The sequence below is a fragment of the Anopheles aquasalis genome, chromosome 2 (assembly GCF_943734665.1).
Source record: "Anopheles aquasalis chromosome 2, idAnoAquaMG_Q_19, whole genome shotgun sequence".
Classification (NCBI taxonomy): Eukaryota; Metazoa; Arthropoda; class Insecta; order Diptera; family Culicidae; genus Anopheles; species Anopheles aquasalis.
Genome location: NC_064877.1, coordinates 62560647 through 62582847, shown reverse-complemented (window position 1 = coordinate 62582847; position 22201 = coordinate 62560647). Strand labels below are relative to the sequence as shown.

Genomic DNA, 22201 nt, shown 5'->3' with positions numbered 1-22201 from the left:
ATATCGTGCCAATCGGGTGCATAATACTGCGCCACGCCACTCCAAGGAGCGAGACGATCCTTTTCACTTTTCCTCCCTGCCGATGCCTGCCGGCATCGTGGATCGTGCGCAGGTAATCGGATCGGGCATCGCGATTGTGGCCCCGCGAAGACGCTCCACGAGGTGCAAAACGAGCGGGGCAGACAAGCGGGAGGGCATTGAATGGACAAACAGTGAGTTGCAGTGTGCGAGTGAGTGATGGATGGTGGGAATATTGAAGAAGTGAGGTAACAGAGAAGGGTGTCGTGATCGTACTTTGCGAATAATGGCCACCTTCCCGACCGAGAACGGGGCTTCGGACATTACTCACTTCCTTGACAGTGGCGATGGTGCGCGAGGATATCGATTTATCATCCCAGCGAACGATACGGCTTTGCCTATCGTGTGCCTTCCATCTTTCGTGAAAATTCACTGGCAGGTATCGCCTTAAACAACGCCTTTTCACAAGAGAGAACTGTCCGTTCGTGGTTTCTGATTACGCGTGATACTAGGCGAGAATCATTAGTATCCTTCAGCTGCTGCTTATCTACATGCATCTCTAATCCGCTGACAGTGCTTTCTTCTTTTGTTCCGCATCTCTCGCCATCCCATCGGGTTGTTGCAATCCAATCCAGCAACAACTTGGCAAGCGCTTCTAAGAGATTGAAAAACAGAGGCAGATGAAGTTCCCAGAATATGATGCAAGATAATGTACCGCGCATCATCGCATGCCGTTCAAAAAGGGAGCAATTAATTGGTGGTCACGGCAGTAGCATATTATGTCGTCTTACGGCCGCCCGCCCGCGGCATGATATATGAATTCTTACGAAATACACATCGACCACGTTCCAACCATAAAACATATTACATTGAATAACCTAAATTAGGGTCAACACAACAGCCACGGAGAAAGAAAGCGGGGGGGGGGGGGGGGCGATCTCAATCTTCAACCCAGTGCCGGCCAGTGCCCCATCATCGCTGGTCGCCAGTCCAGCCCATTATTTATGGTACGTGATCGTTGTTGCTTGACCGATGGGCGGAACGATTTTCCAGCAGCAGCATCCATTTTTATGATTTCCTCCTTTTGCTGGCTAGCTACTGGCACACAGCGATCCTCGCCGCAACCACGTGCAGATCGTATCGGTCGGTAGGTAGAGTCGTGCATTTGCATAGAGTATCTGAAGCGTGAAACAGTGCGCCAACAGTGCAGTGTACCAGCGGGGTATCTGCGTGCATCTTCAGGACAGGACGGATGGCGTAAGGCCCTCTTCTAGCCGCCGGTCATGCGATGATGCACGCCCGATTGTCATCGGCCGTGGGTCTGTGGGTCCCGTGACTGCCAATCATAAATTATGACACCCGTGGTCCGGGATTGAACCGTGACGCCTTTTTGGTTCGCGATTATGCTGGCACCAGTGTCTATGGCGCCACAAACGGGGGGGTCCAAACCAAAGCCACACTCTCTAGGAAGAAGCGCTACCGTGCCGCGCTCTCCTTGACATCGACCTCATCGACCATCGCTGCATGGAGAATGGAGATCAGTAGCAGAGCACACGATGCTATCGACCAATCGACCAATCGACAACAAACAAATGGGAGAAAACATGGAAATCATTCGGCCGTCCGCCGGGTCCGCCGGGTTCGCATTGGGCTTTCGGTTTCGTTTTGCGATCGTTGCGAGAAAGCCTTCGACAGACATCGCTTGATTGATGGGCAACCTGAGGAGAGGCAACTGGCAACGGTGTGCATCATCGGTAAGGGTCGGCGGTAGTGGCGCTAACCAAACAAACAACAAACCATTGTCGGTAGTGGCGGCCGTCAAGGCACGCAATGCACGCACGGACGCCACGGAAGAGAAACTGGAGCGTCTCTTCGTCCGTGACAGACATACGCAGAGTAACGTATAGCTGGTGAACGCGTGCTTGACTGTGGCGCAGACTGCGTGGTTTACCAAGCACACCGAGGTCCTTGAATTCAGTTCGCCAAGTCACCAAATTTGCCACGACTCGGAGTTTCTCTCCAAAAGTTCAACTTCAAGGTTCAATGGGGCGATCTGCGATGCGATATTCATACAGAAGACGAACGAAGACGAATCTCTTCTCATGGTCGCATGGTCGAAAGCCAGCCAGAAAGTAAAAGTGCATTCGAACATTTGAGCGGGAAGCCCACCACGAGCGTGGATCGGAATCCAATTTGTGTGTGCTTTATGCTCCGCATTGTTTTGGGAGAGAGAGAGAAGTCGATGAGAAAATGATGCAAAGATGACGACGCTGATGGGAGTCCGGAAGTCCAAACGGTGGGCATGCTGTTGCCAGACCAGAGTCATGCAGTAGCTCTTGAAACGGAACATTTGAATTGATGATGTTGCTGTTGTTTACTCCAAATCTCACGGCTATACGCGGTACTTATTGACGCATTTTCCCTCTCCCCGGGAACCGCACCATCGGTCATCGCCAGTTAGCGGTAATAGAGAGCCGCGCATGTTAATCGCACCGGACGAATCTTACCGGGCCCGGGCGCCCTCTCGATGGCCATTTGTTTCCCCACCGTTTTCATTTACATACGCGGCTTTCATAATTCCCAAAATGTTTTGTCTGATTCGTACGCCGATCGCCGACTGTTTTGCTTCGTCGATTGCTGCTGCGGGTTGTTTTGTGATGGTATCGCAGTGGCCTAAACCGGGATCACCCAAGCACCCAAGGCCTTCGTGCACGAGCCCGGAATCGCTAGCCGTATCCGATCCGATCCGATGCAGGAAGAAGGAAGCCGCACCGTTGAACCGTTGCGCGGGAGAGTGCCGTTTGGCAGCTCGTAAAATAACACTTGCGTGGTGCCATCCCGCATTCCACGGGAAGCCAAACCGATTCCAGCCAATCCGTTTCGACCGTTGACCGTTGTTCCGTCGGGCGCCTATCGCGCTTGACGCTCATTAACCGGGCTGCGCGCGAACGAACTTCATTTCCATCCTCTCGCCTCGTGTGTAACGGTCACGGACGGTGGTGGCCACAGTGGCCCCCCAAAAACCACACACACGCAGACCGGACCGGCTGCTCATCAGACGAGCCGCCAACCGAAGGCCTGGCCTTTGGTTTGTTTGGAGTCGGATTGTCGGACCGGGCGCCCGGTCGAAGCCGCGGTCTCTATCGAAGTGAAAATCGAAAATCCCTTTTCCGCGGTTCGCCACTTTGAGCGGCGGTATTTTACGGTATAAATTTATGGTTCGCAAATGTGCGGGCAATAAATCTCGGCGCGAACTCGGCGACGGTGAAGTCGGCATCGGTAGAAGGTGCATAAATTCGATTTCGATTTCGCAGCCGTGCCGAGAGGTCGCGAATCGTGTGGTCCGGCAAATGCGCTTAAGGGTTATTTTAGAGATCGACGATTGATTCGCTTCTCGTTTTTTCATTCGTTTTTGCTGAAGTTTGATTACTTCGATTTGGTTGTGCAGTTTATATTTAGATTTGTAACTCGATCATCGATAGTTATGTAGGGCACGATGATTAATTCTACTCATCAATCGCTCACTGCATAGTTTACAATTCACTGTTCAGAGGCGTAAAATGAAGTTCAAATGCTAATGTGCACGAGATTATGATGTCGATTCGGAGATGAAATACCTATCGAAATACACATAACCAGATCTTGGCAAGAATTCGATTAAGGAAATTATCAGGCAATCGCCTACCAGTAGCTAAGGGAACTGGCTCGATGTTACCAGTAACCCAAAGCATGATAACGCGACTAATCATAGACTTTCATAAGAAACAACATGATTGGCCAATCCAAGACGAGTCAAACAATGCGTTAACGGGGTGAGAAATATCCAATCCAACACTATCTATCTATCTATTCAGCTACCAGCGTTGCTTCAGTCACTGGTGCTTAGGAGCACTTGGAGGAAAAGAAAATTGAATTCACAATTTACCATGTCAAGCAATCGTCATGATTTATGCTTTTTCCATCTGCCAACTTCGAAACTGGACCGCGCCGGTCGGTGGTCCACAAGATTTGGTCCGAATTGTGCGCCAAGTCTCGCGCCGAACTGTCTGCTCCGTTGTGAAATTGGATATTGTTTGTCCAGGCGGGGAGGGGTCCACCACAGTTCGAAGATTGATCTGTTTCTCGTGCAATTAATTCCATCTAAATCCATTTTCTATTTCTCATTCTCCTTTCCAGGTAAGTGTGCCTTGAATAATGTGGTGGTCACTGCACGCGCCCAGCAGCCAGCACCCTGACCGGCCTGCCACAGTTTTGCATCGACCGCGAGTTGCACCCAGAAAACCCAGAGAGTGGGTTTTTGGGGGAGGGTTCGTAAGTAACCGCTGGACAGCCGCACGTCCATCGCGTCCATAAAGCGTGGAGAAGTCGAACGCGACGGTGACCCAAGGCGCGCGCGACAGATCTTGGCCAAGATCTGCTCGTGGCAAAATCATTTGCTTTGCTTCCCAAAAACAGTGCCACCGACCCACATTATGCACACGCCACGACATCGTTCCAACATTGTCGCCTCCAACGGCACATTGCGCCAGGCGCGGGCCTTCGTTCGCGCCACTCTTTGTGCGCTACTTAAATGTCATTATCAGGGCGCGGCAAATGTCAACGCAGCACCGCAACCCCACCGCCGGCCACAAATCGAATCGAAGTCCGGCCAATCAGCCACTCGCTGGTTGGCGACGGCTGGGGGCTTAAATGGATATGAAAGTCATACGGCGAGTCGGTGCGAGATCGTGGCAGAGAAAACATGAAGGACCTGGTTTGGGATCCGGTATAGCACCGAGGGTGCGGTACGGTTCCAGTTCCTGTTGCAAACCCACTCTCTCTCTCATGCTCCGGTCTGTGGATCTAGTTTTGGATCGATCGTTTTTTTTTGTTTTGTCCCAAGGCTCTACACCATAAGAAGATCCACTTTTTGCAGCCACCGCGCGAACGATTGATTGCGATGCGATGCTCCCTGGTGGTGGTGGTGGTTGCTCGTTGCGCTGCGTTGGCGCGCATCGTCGGATAGACACGAGTCCCTCGAGTCGAGTCACGTCGAGTACTGTGCGCGCGCGGGCGCGTGTAAGATCGGAAAACGAAAACAAAAGCTAAATTACATGCCTTTCACTTGTGCGCCGCAGCTCCAATTTGGCCTCTATGGCGCAGCAAAAGGCTGCTGCTGCCGCTCCACACGGAGGTGGTGGATTGCAGCGCAATGCAGAGCAAGTTGTCGTGTTGCCGACTTCCAGTTTCTTGCTGCAACTGCAGCAGAGTGCAGAGAGGCGTAGAGACTTGCCTATGCACCTCGCCTACGGTGGTTCTAGTGTTGTTGCCGTGCGGCAGAGACATCGAGCGGATGCCTATCGAAATTCCCAGACGCACTCTTGTCGCCGCACCCGGAGGGGAGACTCATCGTAAAGGAATAAGGGAGCGTGTTTCCTCCAGCTTTTCCAAACAAGTTTTCCACCAACGAGCAGCCAAACGAGTTTTCTGTCCTGCACTGTGGACCCTTAAATCAGTGTCCTCACCCTCCGTTAGCTTGGTTCTAGTGCTGCAGTATAACAGTTATAAGTAGCGATAAGTATTAATACTTGGCTAGTTAGATGACACTGGCCCCACATCAGCATAAATCGGCGGAAAATGATGCCTTATTCCACCCCATTCTCAGTGCACCCGCCAGTTAGTTGGCTGTAAACGTCATCGTTTAGATCTATTTACGATCGAGAGGTCTAGGGAAGGGTCGGGAACTAATTAGACGCGCCCATCGACCTCTGCTCCGGCAGCGATTATCTCCTTCATTAATCGAACGTAAGCAGATCGTGATCAACCTAATCGGGTCCACTGGCCTTGTAGAGGAGATCCCTCCTCTTCTACAAAGAACACAGCTCGCCCGGCTACTAATTTGCTCCACCGAGGAGCGGCTCGTCCCGAAACCGTTAGATTATATAGAACATCCCTTTTATACCGGGGCTAAAAATGGTTAAACCCTGGCCCCTTAACAGGTCTCGAGATCGAGACCGAGACTGGACCGGGTTCGGGCGCTAAACGGTCCCTTTCAGACCACCGGGCGCACCCAGACCCAGAAGAAAGTGGTTTGACGCGATCATTAAAAGGTTTCACCTTCGGTAACCGATTCAGTCCACGACCACACCCTCTCTCCCGGGCTGCAGTGGCGGGGAGTGGGCAGATGCAGAAGGAAGTCAGTGCGCGCTACTAGCTGGCCCTGAGTTCCAGTTTCCCTCGTGTTCCCTCCAGCGAGCCGAGCGATAGCGATCGATCGACTTGCAAAACTTGCAACCAAGGCCCTAGGAGTGTGCACTGAGAGTCGCTGGTCCTCTGTACTATGCCCCCTAGGGCTCTATTCTATTTCTGGCATCCATCCAGCCATACGAACCAGCAGCAGCCGACAGTCAGCTGCGCTTCTGAAGTCACCCGAACGCCCATGGCAAACAAAAAACAGCGACAGTGGAGCACTACCCGATCATAAATTTGACATCCACCACGGGTTGAAATGGCAAACGTCCAGCGTCTGTCTTGTCTTTGTGTGGGGCAAACCTGTACGCCCGCTGGTCGGTACGCTGGAGGAGCCCGAGGAGAAGCTGTACATAGTTTTGTTGTGCTCGCGACAAATGTCAATGGCGATGTGTACCGTGAGTTTAACTTTTGCGCGCAGTACGGTGGTACGACGATGATCACGCGCGGCCACTATCCACGATGATGGACCTCCTTTCCCCCGGCCCGGTTTTGTTGTTCGTTTCGGAAGTTGAAGGAATTCGTTAACACAGCCAGGGACCCGGCCCGATCTTTACCGGTTTTCAATTTGCAAGCAAGTTTGTGATTGCTAAATCGCACGCCTGCTCGAACGCTGCAACGCTCAAAGCCCATTGGCACTTTTCGGGGAGGACCAAGCGAGATCGAGGTGCCAACGAGACATGCCCATGGAGTACAAGACATGCCAGGTATCTGACTCTTCTTGCCGTTCTATTTGGCACGGTCGTGACTGGTGACTGGTGAAGGGATACAGCAACGGCAGAGCAGGGCTTGCTAGATGATGTACCTCTTCTTCCAGTACCAGCACTCCCGCCCGGGGGGGGTGCTCTTTGTCACAACCAGCCAGTCATATTTGCCATTCTCTCTCTCTCTCCATCGCGCTAACAAGCGGATTGCGGCGAGCCGTTAGCGTAGGCCCACGCCTGATGCACTAGCCCGAGAGTTAGCCCGGGCCCATAAATTCCTCACTCGACATTTACTCGAACCTAATGGCCATTAGAGGCGAGTGTGACAAAGGGAAGTTGCTTGACTGAGGCCAAGAACCATGCAGGTGATGGTTGTTCGTTCATTCGTTCGTTCGTTCTGGCTTTGTTATCATTGTCGTGTGTCAGCGTCCGAGTGCGGCTGTCAAAGCGCGCAACAACGCTGGCGATGGCGATGATTTATGATAGGGCTGGGCTGATGATGGTTGTGATGACAAAGTACTCCAAAGGCGATCGCAGGAGAACCCCTGTATCAATTAGCTGGCCAGTCATGGTTTCCTATCAGTCGTCGAAGCTGATGGCTACCGGTGTTTGCCGGTATCTAACAACCTGCACACCGAGGTCAATATCTGGAGGGAACCGCGCTGTAGACTACTTTTCCTACCTTCGCACTGGTTCGGCCTCTCGCACATCGATCCAATCGATCGAAATCGCTTCTCAATATCGGACAAACTGGAAACTTCCGGCTTCCGCTTTGTTTCATCGCTCAATCGATCCGCGCAACCATCGGCTACTGACTTGGACCTCGGACTCCCTCCATCATACAAGAGCTCCGATGTTTAGAGCACCGCTAAACAAGCACACCAAGCACTCAAGTGGCGATTTCCGATCCGCTGCTGTTGCTGCTGCGATGGTTGTGAACAGTAGGGGAGCAGCTCCCCTTATTTTGATTCGATCCACCGCGAACCGCGTTTCGCCAACCGCTCGATCGATCGATCGATCGAAAGCCCCGTTCGTTCCGTTCGCAGACGGTTGCGCCTTTTGCGCTAAACGGTTGGCCAACGCGGTTCTTGCGTTGCTTCGCGCGCGTATTCCGTTGCGATCGATCAGTTGATCCGGAGACTGACGAGATGGGGCTGAAGACACCAGCATGGTGCCATTGTTTCGCTTCGATCGTTAGATGTCTTGCCGGCCGGCCTGACTGTCGGTCGGTTTGCGGGCGCAATATGGTGCGTGGATGATGTGCCCTCCTCTCGTGCCTCACTCACCGATCGGATTGTACATCCTTTGTCCGCCGGGTTCTCGCATACCACGACGAAGCGACGTTCTCGGTGTTGCAGCATTCGCTCGTTGGCTGCACTCATCCGGAACCGGTGCTGCATTCAATGATTGATCGTGCTGCTGCAACATTGTTTGCTGCAATAGCAATAGCAGCATTACAACGAGTTGCAAATATGCAGCACCGTTATCGGTCCACCAGCACCCTCGGAGCTCCACAGTCACGTGATCATCTTTTTAATAATCGAATTCGAAATCAAAGGCGCACCACCACCTCATCAATCATGTTTCGATTTTGCCCGCGCACCACCGTTCGTCTGGCGTGCTGCTGTTGAGGAGGAAATCGCCGTGGAAAATGAGGATGGAAAACATGAAAAGCGCGCGTCGTATCACGTTAGAAAGTGTTGTGGGCTCCAACCACCAACACCAGTAGGCAGCAGGCGGGATGGCTCCTGCAGGATGGCGTCGAATGCATAATTCGTTTTGGCAAAGCTGGTCGGTCTGCCTGCGATACGAGTTGATTGATTGATTCAGAGCCGAAGGGCGCCAAAGAGGTTTTCTGTGTTGCGTACATGCAAAAGGTCATGCTGTAGCCCTCGGGCAGTCGCAGAGCATTTAGCTCGATCAATTATTCCAAAAATTGTTCAGCTTTCTTATCTCTATCTCTATCTCCTTGGATGTATTAGGCTCTTCAAGCTATTAATCATTTTAGGGAGATTTGAGGCCCCATCATGAATCTTAATATCAAATGCGATGCGATAAGTGAAATTCAAATGTCTTCAAATTAAACCCTCTCTCAGTCTGTCTCGATCGTCTTATCTAAGAGTGCTCCGTCCGTGCGTCCTCCGTCCTCCCTGCGGTCGTACCGATGGCATAATTGCATTTTTCACGCCCTGCCACCGCCGGGGAATGATGGCCGAAGACGCGAAGATACCGCATCTGCATCGCGTGCCGACACGCGTAGTTACGGAGAAAACGTTTCCCATTACTCCCAGAGACTCTGGCACTCGATCAGACCCCGTGCCCGGTGGGTGAGAAATATGATACTTGAATCTACATACTCCCGGCGGGCCGCCCTCCACGCGACCACCATCCTGTTACATGGTACAGCTTGAAAAAAAAAAGCACGCGGTCTGTTATCCACCGCCACATCTTGATCATCTCGCTTTCATCCCGTGAGTATGTGATTGCGCAGCGTACAGTCAATCCGCGATCCGTGCGTCGTTTTGCATAATTAGCATGCATCATCATACCGCAGGATGCCCCACGGCTTTTCCATTTCACCACCGAAAAGTGCCCCAAGAGCGAGCTCTCACAATCCATTGATGATTTTCGTTCTCACTTTTCACGATCTAGATTTTTTACCATAGTTTTTTTTGTCGCATTTTGCATTCGTGCGATCCGTGCGATACAATCAGGCCTGTGAGCTCCCATGAGACATGTCGAAAGCGACAGTGAGTGAGCATTTAAAATCGGTTTTTCCCATCCTCCCTTGCACTCGCACAAAAGTGGGCGAAACGAAAAAAGGGGGAAGGTGCAGCGACGAAGGAAAGTGATAATTTTGCGCCACACTCGCTACCAAAGCTCGCACTGCGCTGCTGCTCTTGCGGGTGCGTGGCCACGACCGCAACGAAAGTGAGCCAACCTTATCATCCACCACCCTCCATCCATTTCCACTCACAAAATGTTGGCGATCGATTTCATCGAGTGTTTGGTGTGTGGTACAGTGTGAGCAGTGTGGCATCACGCGCAACATGGCGGTAAAATGGGCGCATGATTGAGTAATTATGATTGCACGTGGCCCAAAGCATCGCGAATCGCGCCGCACAGCGACAATTATGCTAATCGGTTGCCACACCATCACCGATCGCCGATGGCGAGGTGCTTAAGAAATTCCTGAACAGCGCCACTAGCGATCGATTGGTTAAGTGTAGCGCTACGGGTTAGTAGCCTTTAGTAGGGCGCATCGAGCGACATCAAATTGCGGTGATCGAGAATTCGAGGATCGACTTTAAGGGCCCGCCGAAGAGTTCGCTTCTCGCCCAAAAGCCCTTATCGAATGCTGGAGCTGTTGAGCTAAAAACCTTCTTCTACAAATTGGAACGTGTATCTAGCTCGCGACGAGACCTTCTTGCTTCTAGCTACACTCCCGGTACCGCATGGAACGACTCAATCAGGGCGCCAAGTGCCGCCGAAAAAGCTCTTTTGTCATCTGAAAAGTGTTCCCCAAATTTGGGACACGGCACATGATGGTGCGCTTCCTGAACACGCTGGTTCCCTCAGTTTAGTAGCAGAGAAAACAGGCGGGGGGCTCAAGTATTAGCGCTCAAGTACCTCTTCCATACGACGTTAGTTTCGCCAATTATGTGGCGCTCGATGTAGTGCTGCGTCTACAACTCAACGGGACCTACTTGCGCGTCATTGCGCGAACAGCGCCGAAAAACGATGGCACGATAATGCGTCAATCAGCAGCTGGGACATTAGTGGTGTTTTGTTAGCCAGAAAAGCTCCCGTGGAGCTCCGGTGGGTTAATGGAATGAGGTCTCACGGAAATTGAAGCGGGGACTCTCATTACTCCACCAAGGGAGGAGGTCACCACGCATCAGGAAAAAACTGATTGCGAACCGAGTAACGATCAAACGTTGTTGTCGTTCCAGGTCCAGCAGCTCCTCTTCCTGGTCACTTACTGCCCAAATGATGAACTTGCTCAGAGGTGTGTCACCATTTCTGCCAAGCGTTTAATAGACTTTCGATGCCACAAAACTGCGGAAAATCGATTTTCTCCCCTCATCTGATGCCGGTAGCTTACTTTTGGCATCCAGGCCATCAACCAGCACATCGGTTCCGGTATCAAAACTCATCAGACCGCTTGCTGGAGATGCTATTGAGACCTTACCACAAAAACGAGGCAAAAAAACGATTCCACCGAACGTCGTAGGGGGGCCGTTTGGAGTGATCAGTCAGTGAAAGGGAACGCTTCGACTTGATTGAAGGTCTCGTCCATAATTCTCGTGAAAAAAAAGCGCGTTCAGCCTCACTTCCCGTGCTTTTAATTTTTTCTACCCGATGAACTTCTTGCTAGCGTTCCTCGGGGTGGGTCCGGTTGCCGACCGACCAATGAAAAATAAAAATGGCAAATCGAGTGACCGGCGGGCGTTGAAATTCAAATCCCCTGGTGCTGGTCGTCCATGTTTTAGATTGCAAAATTTAGGTCATCCCTCTTCGGCAGCCCATCTTCTTGGAAGGTTCTCCACCAGGAACCGTGTTTTGGGTGGAGTGCGAGGTTTCTACGCCGAGAATCAACGACCCGGATCATGCATGAATCATCACGGTTCCCAACCCAACCTGCTGCGTCGCTTGTCCGTGACTCATCCGTCTTGTGTCACCTTTCGATTTCGCAGAAGCGAACTAAACTGGATCCTTTGGCGAAGTGTTTGTCGTTTCTTCGCGTTTTCCACGCCGCCGTGTGGTCAGTGAACGATCGCGATCGGTGCTGATCGAAGGAAGCATTTCAATGACACCAGCGTCATCACCATTGGCACGATGGATTTCTGTTATTCAATCGTGTGCAATGTGCGAGAAGGCGCAAGCATCTGCTTGACTTGCTCATGTTTTTTTAATATGCAAATAGCGCTGTTGAAGGTTTTTTTTTCGGTGTTGTTTTTTTCGCACGCGATCGATTTGCGCAAGCCACATGTGTGTGCCGATCGATGTTGAGCGGATTTTTGTTTATGACAAACCCGTTCGGTACGCGTGAGGTCAGTGGTCTATTAATATAGGGAATTGGACCTCAATTCTTTTTATTTATTTTTTATAAATGCCCTCTATTTTCCGTTCGACGAGCAACTGCTCGAGAGTGTTTTGTGCAAGATTGATTTCTTGGGAATTAGAACGAATCGCTGCCAGCGGAATCAATTTAACTCAATTAAACAGCCTCATCGGCCTCCATTTTCCCTCCCAAAAACCCGATTCACACGATTTGCCACCGAGGATCAATGCCATCGAAGGAGAACTGGAAAGAGCAACACTTGCTGATGCTGCAACCAGAGGCTGCTACTGTTGCTGTTGATAAGCATGAATCAATCTATTCAGCACCAGGAGATGAAGAGCGAGCAAGTGAAGGAGAGGCAGAAATCATCTAAACTACCGTAACGCCAGCAATGCCAGGGCCTCGATTTCTGTTGACCTACTTCTAGCACCGGCAGCACAGCAACAGATCGGGCGTGATCTGCGAAAGAGAGAACCACACGGCAAGAAGGAGCGCTAAGACAACACACCGCCAAGTGCGCGCTAGCTACCGGAACCACCACAACGGCACCGCACCGTACGGCCTGTCCTCAGTCCCTGTTGCGTGTCGACGACTCCAACCCGTCGGAAAAAGGGGGACGATGGGAGGAATGGAGGTCTATTATGGCACGACCAACGGGCAATCTCTGTTCGATTGACCGATTCTTTTGCTAGCGGTTCCAAACACCAAAAACGCCTATCCAGCCAGCCTCCTTCCAGGTGCGAGAAGTGTGTTGTGGCTACAAACGGCTCGAGAAGAGGAGAGTAGAAGACGCTTGGGGAAGCGGTCAGTCATCCGTACTTAGACCGTAATTTAGCTCGCAGAGAGAAGGAAGGAAAGAAAGTATGCTTGGCGCAGGATGCTGCTCGGCCGACCGGGCATGATGGACGTGACCGAAATCGAACGGAATTGAAGGGAATCTGGCCTGGACTTCTGCAACTCCACGGATTCATTCATTCGGTGTCCAAGCTGTCCATGAGGCTTAAGCCGATCCGCGGGATGATAATCTGCCGATGATGGCCGGCCATGGCGTCCCGGACGGCACCCTGGCGATCAATCAATCAAACAGTTATTCCCGGTTCATCATTCCGGGCACCACGACCCCTGGAAATGTAATAATGCGGTACTTAACATTAACGAAGCATAATGATACAAATAATGCGGGACCCAATCCGTCTTTGTTGTCGTTGTTGCTGCTGCTTCCCTCAATCTGAACCGATTCACCGAAGAAGCTCTCTTCCCAGCGGGGGGATAAACGCTCCAATTGCGATCGGTGCGCTCCGATAAGGAGATTGACCTTAAACCTCGATCACTCTGTGGCACCATTTTTATGGGTTGGGGAGCTCTCAGTGGAGGAAAACCCGTACCAGCATAAATTGATTTCCATACAACACCCCATTTTGGGAGAAAGTACCCAAGGTTGAAGGGGAAAGAATGGCCAGCAAGCAAGCAGACGGTGAAAGCCCAAAATCCAAATGCCCGTAGAAGAAGAATCCATCAGCAAACTGCAACCCGGGCGGGGCGGAGTGGTACGATGGGATCTGTAGTTAATTTTCTTGGAGTTCCTGCGGACCAACAAACACAGTCCACATCCCCTTTGCTCTCCTCAGCACCACATACGCGCTGACCTGCTGACACACCCAGGGGCGGCGCGCTCTGAACTTTCACATGGCAGCCGGGGAACCATACTTGCGCAAGACTCCCCGAAACCACCCCGAAATCACAAAAACAACGCGCAAAATGTGTGTCGAGAGGGCAGTGATGTGATGTTGTGCCAGACACAGATCGCATCACATCTGTCATCGGCCACGGTGCGAAGCGATGCGCAATCAGCATCATCGAGCGGGACCTTTCGGTGCGGAACATCGCGATAATTTGCAGCAGCAGCACCAGGAAACGAAAATTAAAAGCAGCATAAAAAACCAGCCAGTAAACTGCGGCGCAAAACGAAGCGTTTAACGTGTTTTGATCAACGACGACGGTGCGCGCCCCCCCCCCCCCCCCCCCCGGGGCTCCCTTCTTGGTTATGTGCTCGCGATGCGGTAAATCGTTCAATCCGCAACTCGGGCAACTCGAGCCTCTTCTTCTGCTCTTCAACCCGAGAAGTGGCCACCATTATGGTCGTGGTGGTCGAATGTTGCTAAAGCACTTTTGTAGGTTAATTGCTACCCTCGGAGAGGTGCGCGAGCGCGTTACGGATTCTGACTCCGGCTCCGTGCACCGAGGCACCGAGCGATGGAATATGTTATTACCATTTCGAATGAGCCGCGCATGTCTCTGCCAGAGGTGTCCATCAGTCCAGTCCGGGGCTGGATTGCTTCATTCGTACGCATTCGATGCGCTTCCGGATGCGGCGCGCAGGGCGTTCGCAAAAAGGGTTCCAAAAGGCACGCAAGCCCTTTAGAGGGAAAGATGGTCACCGGCACCATCGTTTCCGCAATCCAGGCCGGGTGTTTTGTTACCATTTTCTACCGTACTCTACGTCACGTGCCACTGAAAGCGTGTGTGCGGTTTCGACCGCCATTACGCAATGCACACGCTCGCTCGATGATGAGCGAAATGGTGACAAACGGTGCGCGATGATCACGGTGGTGGTGCTGGTGGTGTGACCGGCTCTTGTGGCTTGCGGTCGCATCTTCCGGAAATGGCGCTTTAGGAAGGGAATTTTCTTCCTCGACCGTCGGATGCTGCGGCTGACTGCCGGTGTAGCGGAAGTCCATTCGTGGTGCTTTGGCATGCCGGTGACGGTGACTGGCTCACAGAGGAAGTCACGTTATGGTCGCGAAGATTAAGCGAAGCTACGAATGCAATAAGGGCAGCATTTAGTTGACGGCATTCCTTAAGATCACGAGACTCCACCTCATCTGTCATGGCTGCTGGTATTATCCTTATTTTGATGATTTCTTTACACGCTTTGGTAAATACCAATCTTTACATACTCATTTGGTTGCTGAATTTAACATAATTTAAGCTCTAAAATTGACCGATTCTGAGCTTCTTATTGAAATTGATCACAGGAAGTATTTACTTTACTTACTTTACTTTTACGGCGGTACAACCGACAAGCGGTCTTGGCCTGCAATAGCAGTCAGTCCAGCTATTCTGGCACCAATATCGATGCCGATTGATCACAAACACTTGACTAGACTCGACTTCACAAACGAACTGCCCTCTTTTTAGGCAACCTGGCTACTATGAGCCATATTCTCCTAACAATCATCTTTATTCTGGTAACCATGGCTGCGACAGAGTGCTTTGTAATAGACTCCCGGGCATTCTCCTTGACCAGAACGTATGTGAAACCTTGAAACCTAGAAAGCTCGTAATCGACGCTCTAAATGAGCACTAACAAAGAACCATTAGATAATCAATACACTATTAAAGCTTAAATTGATATGTTGGCCAAAATGTTTCCGAAGCATTCTAGCATAACAAGGTCCCAGCTGCGGTTGCACTCAACCGCTGAATCCATCACTCAACTCAACTTTCTGTGACTGTCAACCGGGTAAACCGGGTGTGTTTTATGAAACAAACGCGCGTGCGGTGTGACCGTCACGACGACCACGCACGTGGTGAAGGTGTCAACGGGTACGCGCCCTTCATTCACCATCATCGCCCCGCGGGTCCTAACGGAACGGATGCCAATGTTGCGTGCCTTACGCAAGGCAGACACAATCGGCACTTCAAGAGCACCGTTATGCTGAACCAAACCGGTCGTGTCTGGGGGGGCGCATTTGCATGACTCCCTTTTTCAAGGCCTGGCCTCACCTTCCGTCCCTTCGCCAGCTGGATAATTATTTAATCTACGTGACGCGACGCGACACCGTTGATGGCGACGACACTTTTAGTTCGCGTTTAGTGGCGCAGCACTAGCAGCAGCAGCAGTACCGTGGTGCATCGCTAATGCACCACGGCTACCGTTCGATGTGCTTGGCTTGACGTTGTCATGTCGGTCTGCACACGGCATTCCATAGTCGATCGTCGTCGATCGATGCGTGTATGATTGACATGTGTCGGTTGGCGTGTAATTAACCTGTGCAGCCAGATCACATTTGCATTCGGGGCCATCACTGTCTTTCTTGGTGGACACCAGCTACTACTAGGAGGATGTTAAGCAATAGAAGGATGATGATCATTCTTTTGATCGCTGTCCAAACGATGTATTCCACGGTCGTCGTCGTTTTCCAGTAGTTTATGCTGTGCAAATTAATCCAAACACCCAAAAAGCATCTTAATTAAATGCCAAACCGATCATCATCGGCAACCGGAGTTGGGTAACCGCCCAGACTGCTGAGCCTAGTTCAAAGTTACCACAAACGAAAGAAGCATCAGCTTTTTTGCGGTGTTTTCCCCACATGTGCTAGCATGTGGTATGCATGAATTAAACACAGATTGCGCTCACACCGAATCAGGCTTGATCGACGGTGAGCCAAACATTTAAATTAAATTCAACAGCACCAAAGGTGGTGGGGCGCGTGTTCGGTTCCACAAGAACGAACGAACGAACGAACGATGATGATGATGTGTGCGTAGACTCTTTTGTTTTCCCTCCAAAGGAAGGTGCGCGACTTATGCGCCAATGAACAAATTGGATCGGCTGGCAGCAGCGCAAGCCGCACTCCGATGCTGATGAAGAAATCGTGTTGTTACGCCGATGTTACCCAGTGATGGCGTCGCCGCAAGACTCCTCGATGTTAACATTCTGACAGAAAGGGGTTGCCGGGCGAAGGAAAGCGGCCCAACGCGGCATGTTACAAACGCATCAGTCCACCGGTCAGCTCCTGGACTTACAAAATGAACTAATCATAAACAAATGGCGCCTACATGGCTCGAGGCAGCGTGGTGAGATCGAAGGGGGAAACAAAAGCAGCTGGAACACACATTTTACTTTCATTCCGATCGTATTGCTACAATGTTTTGGGGCACAGTGCGCCCCTATGGTCTCTAAGTCATGATGGCGTGTGGTGTACGATCGCGTGCCTCCCGTGCTGATGGTAAGGCGCGCGCCGTTTTTTTTTATGGCGCCTATGATTTTCACCCCCCAAAAGCCATCAGCTCGCGGGAGCAATTCGCAATTCCGCGCTGCACTCACTCGCTCGCTCATTGGTGCCATTTTATGGTCCCGTAAACGGTGCGGCTCATTACACCGTAATGGTTTGGCATCACCACTGTTGGCACCACCGCCGGATTACGGGGTGTTGATTGGCAATGGGGATCGGATTGCATCACGGAAAGCACCAACCATTCGTGGTAGCATAATTTTTTGGCAATCGCAATGAATTATTGTTGCAGGATTGCTGCTGTCCTGCTGGCTGTTGTAGGTCACAATGTGCCATATTGGTGATCACGCGTTGCTGGAAAACTTGGGAAAATTGGCGAGTGTTAATTCACCGAATTTTCCACCTCTAACTCGGTCGATAAATGTTTGATTCAAAGCGTACAGTGTAACGCCATTTTGTGCTGCACTTGGTCGCCGGACTAGTGGACCGCGAACAGCGATCTGCGATCACCCTGTCAGATCACATTCCTTCCGGTGTGCGCGCCGCCGTCCTGCCGGATTCCTGCCTGTCGGGGATGGTTTTGCACTAGTTTCCGTCGTCGCCATTGCCGTGCAATCCGTTCGGAGCCGGTTCCACCGTCAATGCATAATAAATGGACGCGTGCAGACTAACAGCGGGGCCAATCCGGTCCGGAAAATCGAAAGGAAAACTCGTTTGCGAACGTTTAGAGAGGTGGTCGCGGTGAATCGATTGATTGATGCTCGGCGCAGGGAGGGGAGTAGATTGATAAACCGCTTTCCGATCACCGATGGTCCGTACACCGCGTGTTCTTGTCCCGGAAACCTCCTTTTTATGTCTCCGCAAGGTCCATTCCCTCCTCCCCCCGGCAAGGAACGGTATTCCCGGTTTGCGTTGCGTCTGATCATGGAGACATCGCATCCTTCCCCAGGGGGCGTTTTTTTGCGTCTGTCGGAGTGCTTCACGTTTCTTCGATCCGGTGCTACTGATCATTCCGCTAAATAAGCTCATCAATATCCTTAACTAGACAGTCTCGTTTGTCGTAGATAGTGCTATCTCGTGTTTCCGATAGAAGCTGTTCAATGTGTTGGAAAGAGGGACACATTTTAATCAGTTTCTGACACTCTGAATCTGATTTATAGCAATGGATACGAGATAATTCAGTAGCAGGCTCTATGATGCGATCTTTCAACACATCAAATAGATTGATAACACTTTGATTAAAAACATTATCGAGTGTTAGTTGATCCAAAATGTGCTGTAGGATTGTAAAAGCCTCCTTCAAGGACGTAGTCTTGACAGATTTACTTAGCAGGTGTGCTGTTTCACTCAAATTGTTGCACAAATTTCTTAGAGAGTTCCATTCGACTTATCCTTTTGCTTCTTTTTTTCTCTTCCCACAGAGGGCCGCGTGGAGGTGTCGCGCGAAGGCAAGTACCTGTCGACGCTGTCCGGGGCCAAGGTGCTGGGCGAGCTGGCCATCCTTTACCACTGCCAGCGGACGGCCACGATCACGGCCGCCACCGACTGCAAGCTCTGGGCCATCGAGCGGCAATGCTTCCAGACGATCATGATGCGCACCGGCCTGATACGTCAGGCCGAGTACTCCGATTTCCTCAAGAGGTAAGTTTCCCAGCCAGCCATGTCCCGCTTTTCTGTTGTTTCGGAAGTGACCACACGGTGGGAACCGAACTGGTGCGATCGTTCTTCGTGTAAACGTTCGAGAGCAGATCGACTGTCGGTGGTAATTTGAGGGAGGGAAAATTATATGCATGTCACAGAAAGATGGATCACTGCACACCATGAATGATCCTAGATGTGAAGACATTGCATACTGTTGATCCAGTCAGTTTACTTGGTACTTGTGCAATCGATCGATCAATCAATGTTTGTGCATCTCGACTGTGTGGTCATTAAAACAAGTTGATTAACAACTTCAGTTGTCCAACTCTGTCAAGTTATTGTTTTTGTCATGAGACCTGTAACTCATGCCCTGATGTCGCAATATAACCATATTCTCGATTCATTTAATTCATTCTGTCATCGAATGGTACAAGCTCAACTTGTTTTATGATCTTGCTTGTACTTCTTGTATTCTTTTCGTAGACTCCAACCAGACAGTCTGTTGTGCTTCACTTTGCTCACGAAAACCATGTTCAACGATCTTATGTTCGACGCAAGAAACTGGTTTCTCCTACTTGTGACTTACGAACCCATAAAGATCAATGGGTGCCTGCCAGTCACCGCCAGTCACCAGAAATAAAGCAATCAAAACGCCGGTAGCCAGTCACCGGCGATCGACGCCTATACCAGCGACCGCTCACAGGTCTGCTCGCACGATATATCAATCTCGCTCGTTCGAATCAGGTCCCCTACTTCCCCCAACACTGCTACACCCTTTCTACTTCCCCCCTACCTCTTAAAAAAAAAAACACCGAAAAACATAATCCAAACAAACGATCGCGCTAGTTTGCCGTTTCCTGCATTGTTGTTCGTACCGCGGCCCCTCGCAGGCGATAGGTTGGTGGACACGTTCCGCACCCCCTTTTTGGCACCCCGTCTCACACAACAAACCAGTCTTGGGACTATCTTAATCGGAGTCGATATTTAGGACTTCCTGTAAATGGTGTGGCCACGCAATGTGCTGTGCTTCACCACCTAGCGCCGGCGGTCGGTGGTGGTCAGTTCGGAAACGAGTTTAATGTGGTTCCCCTTCCCGCGCCGTCCCTGCCAGAAAGACCTCTCATCGTGTGAGGTCCCCATGAATGGGGGAACTAACGGGTTTTGTCCTGTCCCGTCAACCGTGGGTGCTACTCGCGGTATTGAGTAAGTGTCGAAAAGTACTCCAAATTGCGCAATAAGACACGTTTATTACCGGTGGGACCTGCCACAGGACAGGACTGGAACAGGTTCCGCAAATATGAGAAGCAATGAGGGAATCGAAGCGTCAATTAGTTGGTGGTATGCGCCGGTTATTGTATTTTGAAAACACCATTTGGGAGCTCTTAATGCCATCCCCTGGAAGCAATCGAACGACGAGTTGCGTAAAGCGTAAGCGTAATGTCCAACCATTTTCGCTAATTCAGTAAGTTGGTCCGCACATCGATCATCGAGGCAACAGTGAAAGGATGGAAATCGATTCCGAATCCCTCATGTGGCGGTGGTGGTGGTGGTGGTGCTAATGGTTATTTCTGTTGTTGCCTCGGGCGTTGGGTGGCCGAGCAAGATCATCATCGCCCAGACATCGGGGACACGGGCGGAACTAAAAGCGCTTCTCATCGCCAGATGATGAAGATGCTTGCTTCGTTGATGTAACTGTAGCATAATGGAGGAGACTTTGGCCGGTTTTTGGCACCCTTCCAGTCACATACGGTACCTCGAACAGCCTGCGTAAATGTGTAACCCAAGCCCTATCCCAAGGATCCACGAGTTCACGCAAATAGTGTCCAGCCATCAAAAACCCGTTCCTGACATAATGTTGGTCCATTTCCCCTCCCTGCCTGCGGGAAGCGGTGGCCCCGGTGCTCCATTTTGGGGAGAAAGTTGTTTTGTTCACGTGTCGAATGCAGTTCGCGACTCGCGCGCTACCATGATGGATTTACGGTTTTTGTCTTTTCGGCACCAGCACCAACCGCTAGCCGTTGGTGGCCTTTACATTTTTTTCGTTCCTGTCGCTGCGTGCGTGGTGGACCCTATTACGACACGGTGGCCAGGATCCCATCGGTTGGAAAGATCGCGCTGATTTCCCTTTCAATTCCCAAACATGTCCAGCTCTCCTGGCCAGGAGGCCGCAAATTCAAGGCAAGTTTTTTCCCGACGAGGGAGAGTTTGATATTGTGACCAGGTGGTTGTTGGATGGAGAATGCAAATCCAGTCCTTGTGGAGCTTGAGGTCATATTTAGTAGGAGAGAGAGAGAGCGAGAAATGATCTCTTCAAGACGGCCAGCCAAGCAGACGGCGAAGGTGAGGGAAAATGGCATTCCAGCTACCCCAGAAAGTGGCAAAAACGCGACTGATGACGGCTTGCCGTGTTACAGGAGCTCGCTGGGGACCGTTAGAATTATGAGATTTCTCACGCGACCATCGGTCAAGCTGACCATCGATCCCGGGTCAGTCCGTTCGTGTGCATTTCGTTGCGGTTGATGTTGTTGCTGTTGGCCGGAACGTTCTCACCGACTTCTTCACGATCAGCACCATCATGATGGCTCCATTAACTGCTTCTGCGTTAATTTCGTTTCGCGTTCTTCGTGCTGCCCTTTTGCCGTTTTCTGCTACTGGCTGGTCTCCCATTGTCGTCACGTTGGGCCTTTGACCGGTGGCCACGCGACGCAATCTTCAGCCGGCGAACGCCTAACGCTCGCGTTTAATTTGTAATTTTTTGTTTTGCTATCGCGTTCTTGGACACACACTCCTCTGGGCGAGGAGAACACCCACCAACAGAGTGCCAGCGCCAGCGAGGGGATGGCTATTTGCACAATCCGATACGCACCGGTGGTCGTCGTGTGAACAGTAACCCTGAGGGGCTTTAGATGATCGTCTAATTAACGCAACCGCACGACGGTAGCGGCGGAGAGCGAATCGATTAGTTAATAGAATCTTGCCTCCACCCTCCACGATGTAACTTTACCACCAGTTCCCAGTTCCCAACGGGAGCATTACTCATGTCTGGCTGAAGTGGATTATGATGGCAGTCTTTGTGGACCGCCTCAATTCGTCGTGCTGTGAATCTGCATCTCCACCACGCCATGGTGATGATGCACCGATCTCGGCACGATCGTCGAGATCATAAAGTGGCCAACATGTGTTGCACGTGATCTGTAGACACCGACCATGCGATCGTGGCTTGCATAGTGCATCGTGCGCTGCTGCTGCTGCTGCTGCATCGTTTCCATTGCATCATCATCAGCAGTGGTGGGTGCATTTGGTGAGGTGCAAATTCTGTGTCATTCACTGCGTAATAGTGGCGCTCTCTGCAACAGAAAGATCGGCATTTCCGCCTTCTTTTACATCGGAGTGGGCTGCCGAGGGAGTGGAGTCTTGGCAATGAGTCACACGCTCTGATAAATGGGACGTTTAAACGCTTAAAGATAACTAACTGGCGTGCGAGGAAGCGTCAGCGCGATATTTGTGGCAGACAATTCCACATGCCG

General features: G+C 51.2%; 1 protein-coding gene across 5 annotated transcripts in view; it reads left to right on the top strand.

Annotated features, from left to right (window-relative positions):
• LOC126570590 (cGMP-dependent protein kinase, isozyme 2 forms cD4/T1/T3A/T3B) overlaps positions 1 to 22201 on the top strand; it is a 97682-nt gene that overhangs the window by 71927 nt on the left and 3554 nt on the right. For all 5 annotated transcript variants that reach the window (XM_050228480.1, XM_050228479.1, XM_050228481.1 and 2 more), the window contains one exon: positions 18455 to 18674. In XM_050228480.1, the coding sequence (XP_050084437.1) occupies positions 18455 to 18674 (220 nt within the window). The remainder of the gene's footprint in view (positions 1 to 18454; positions 18675 to 22201) is intronic.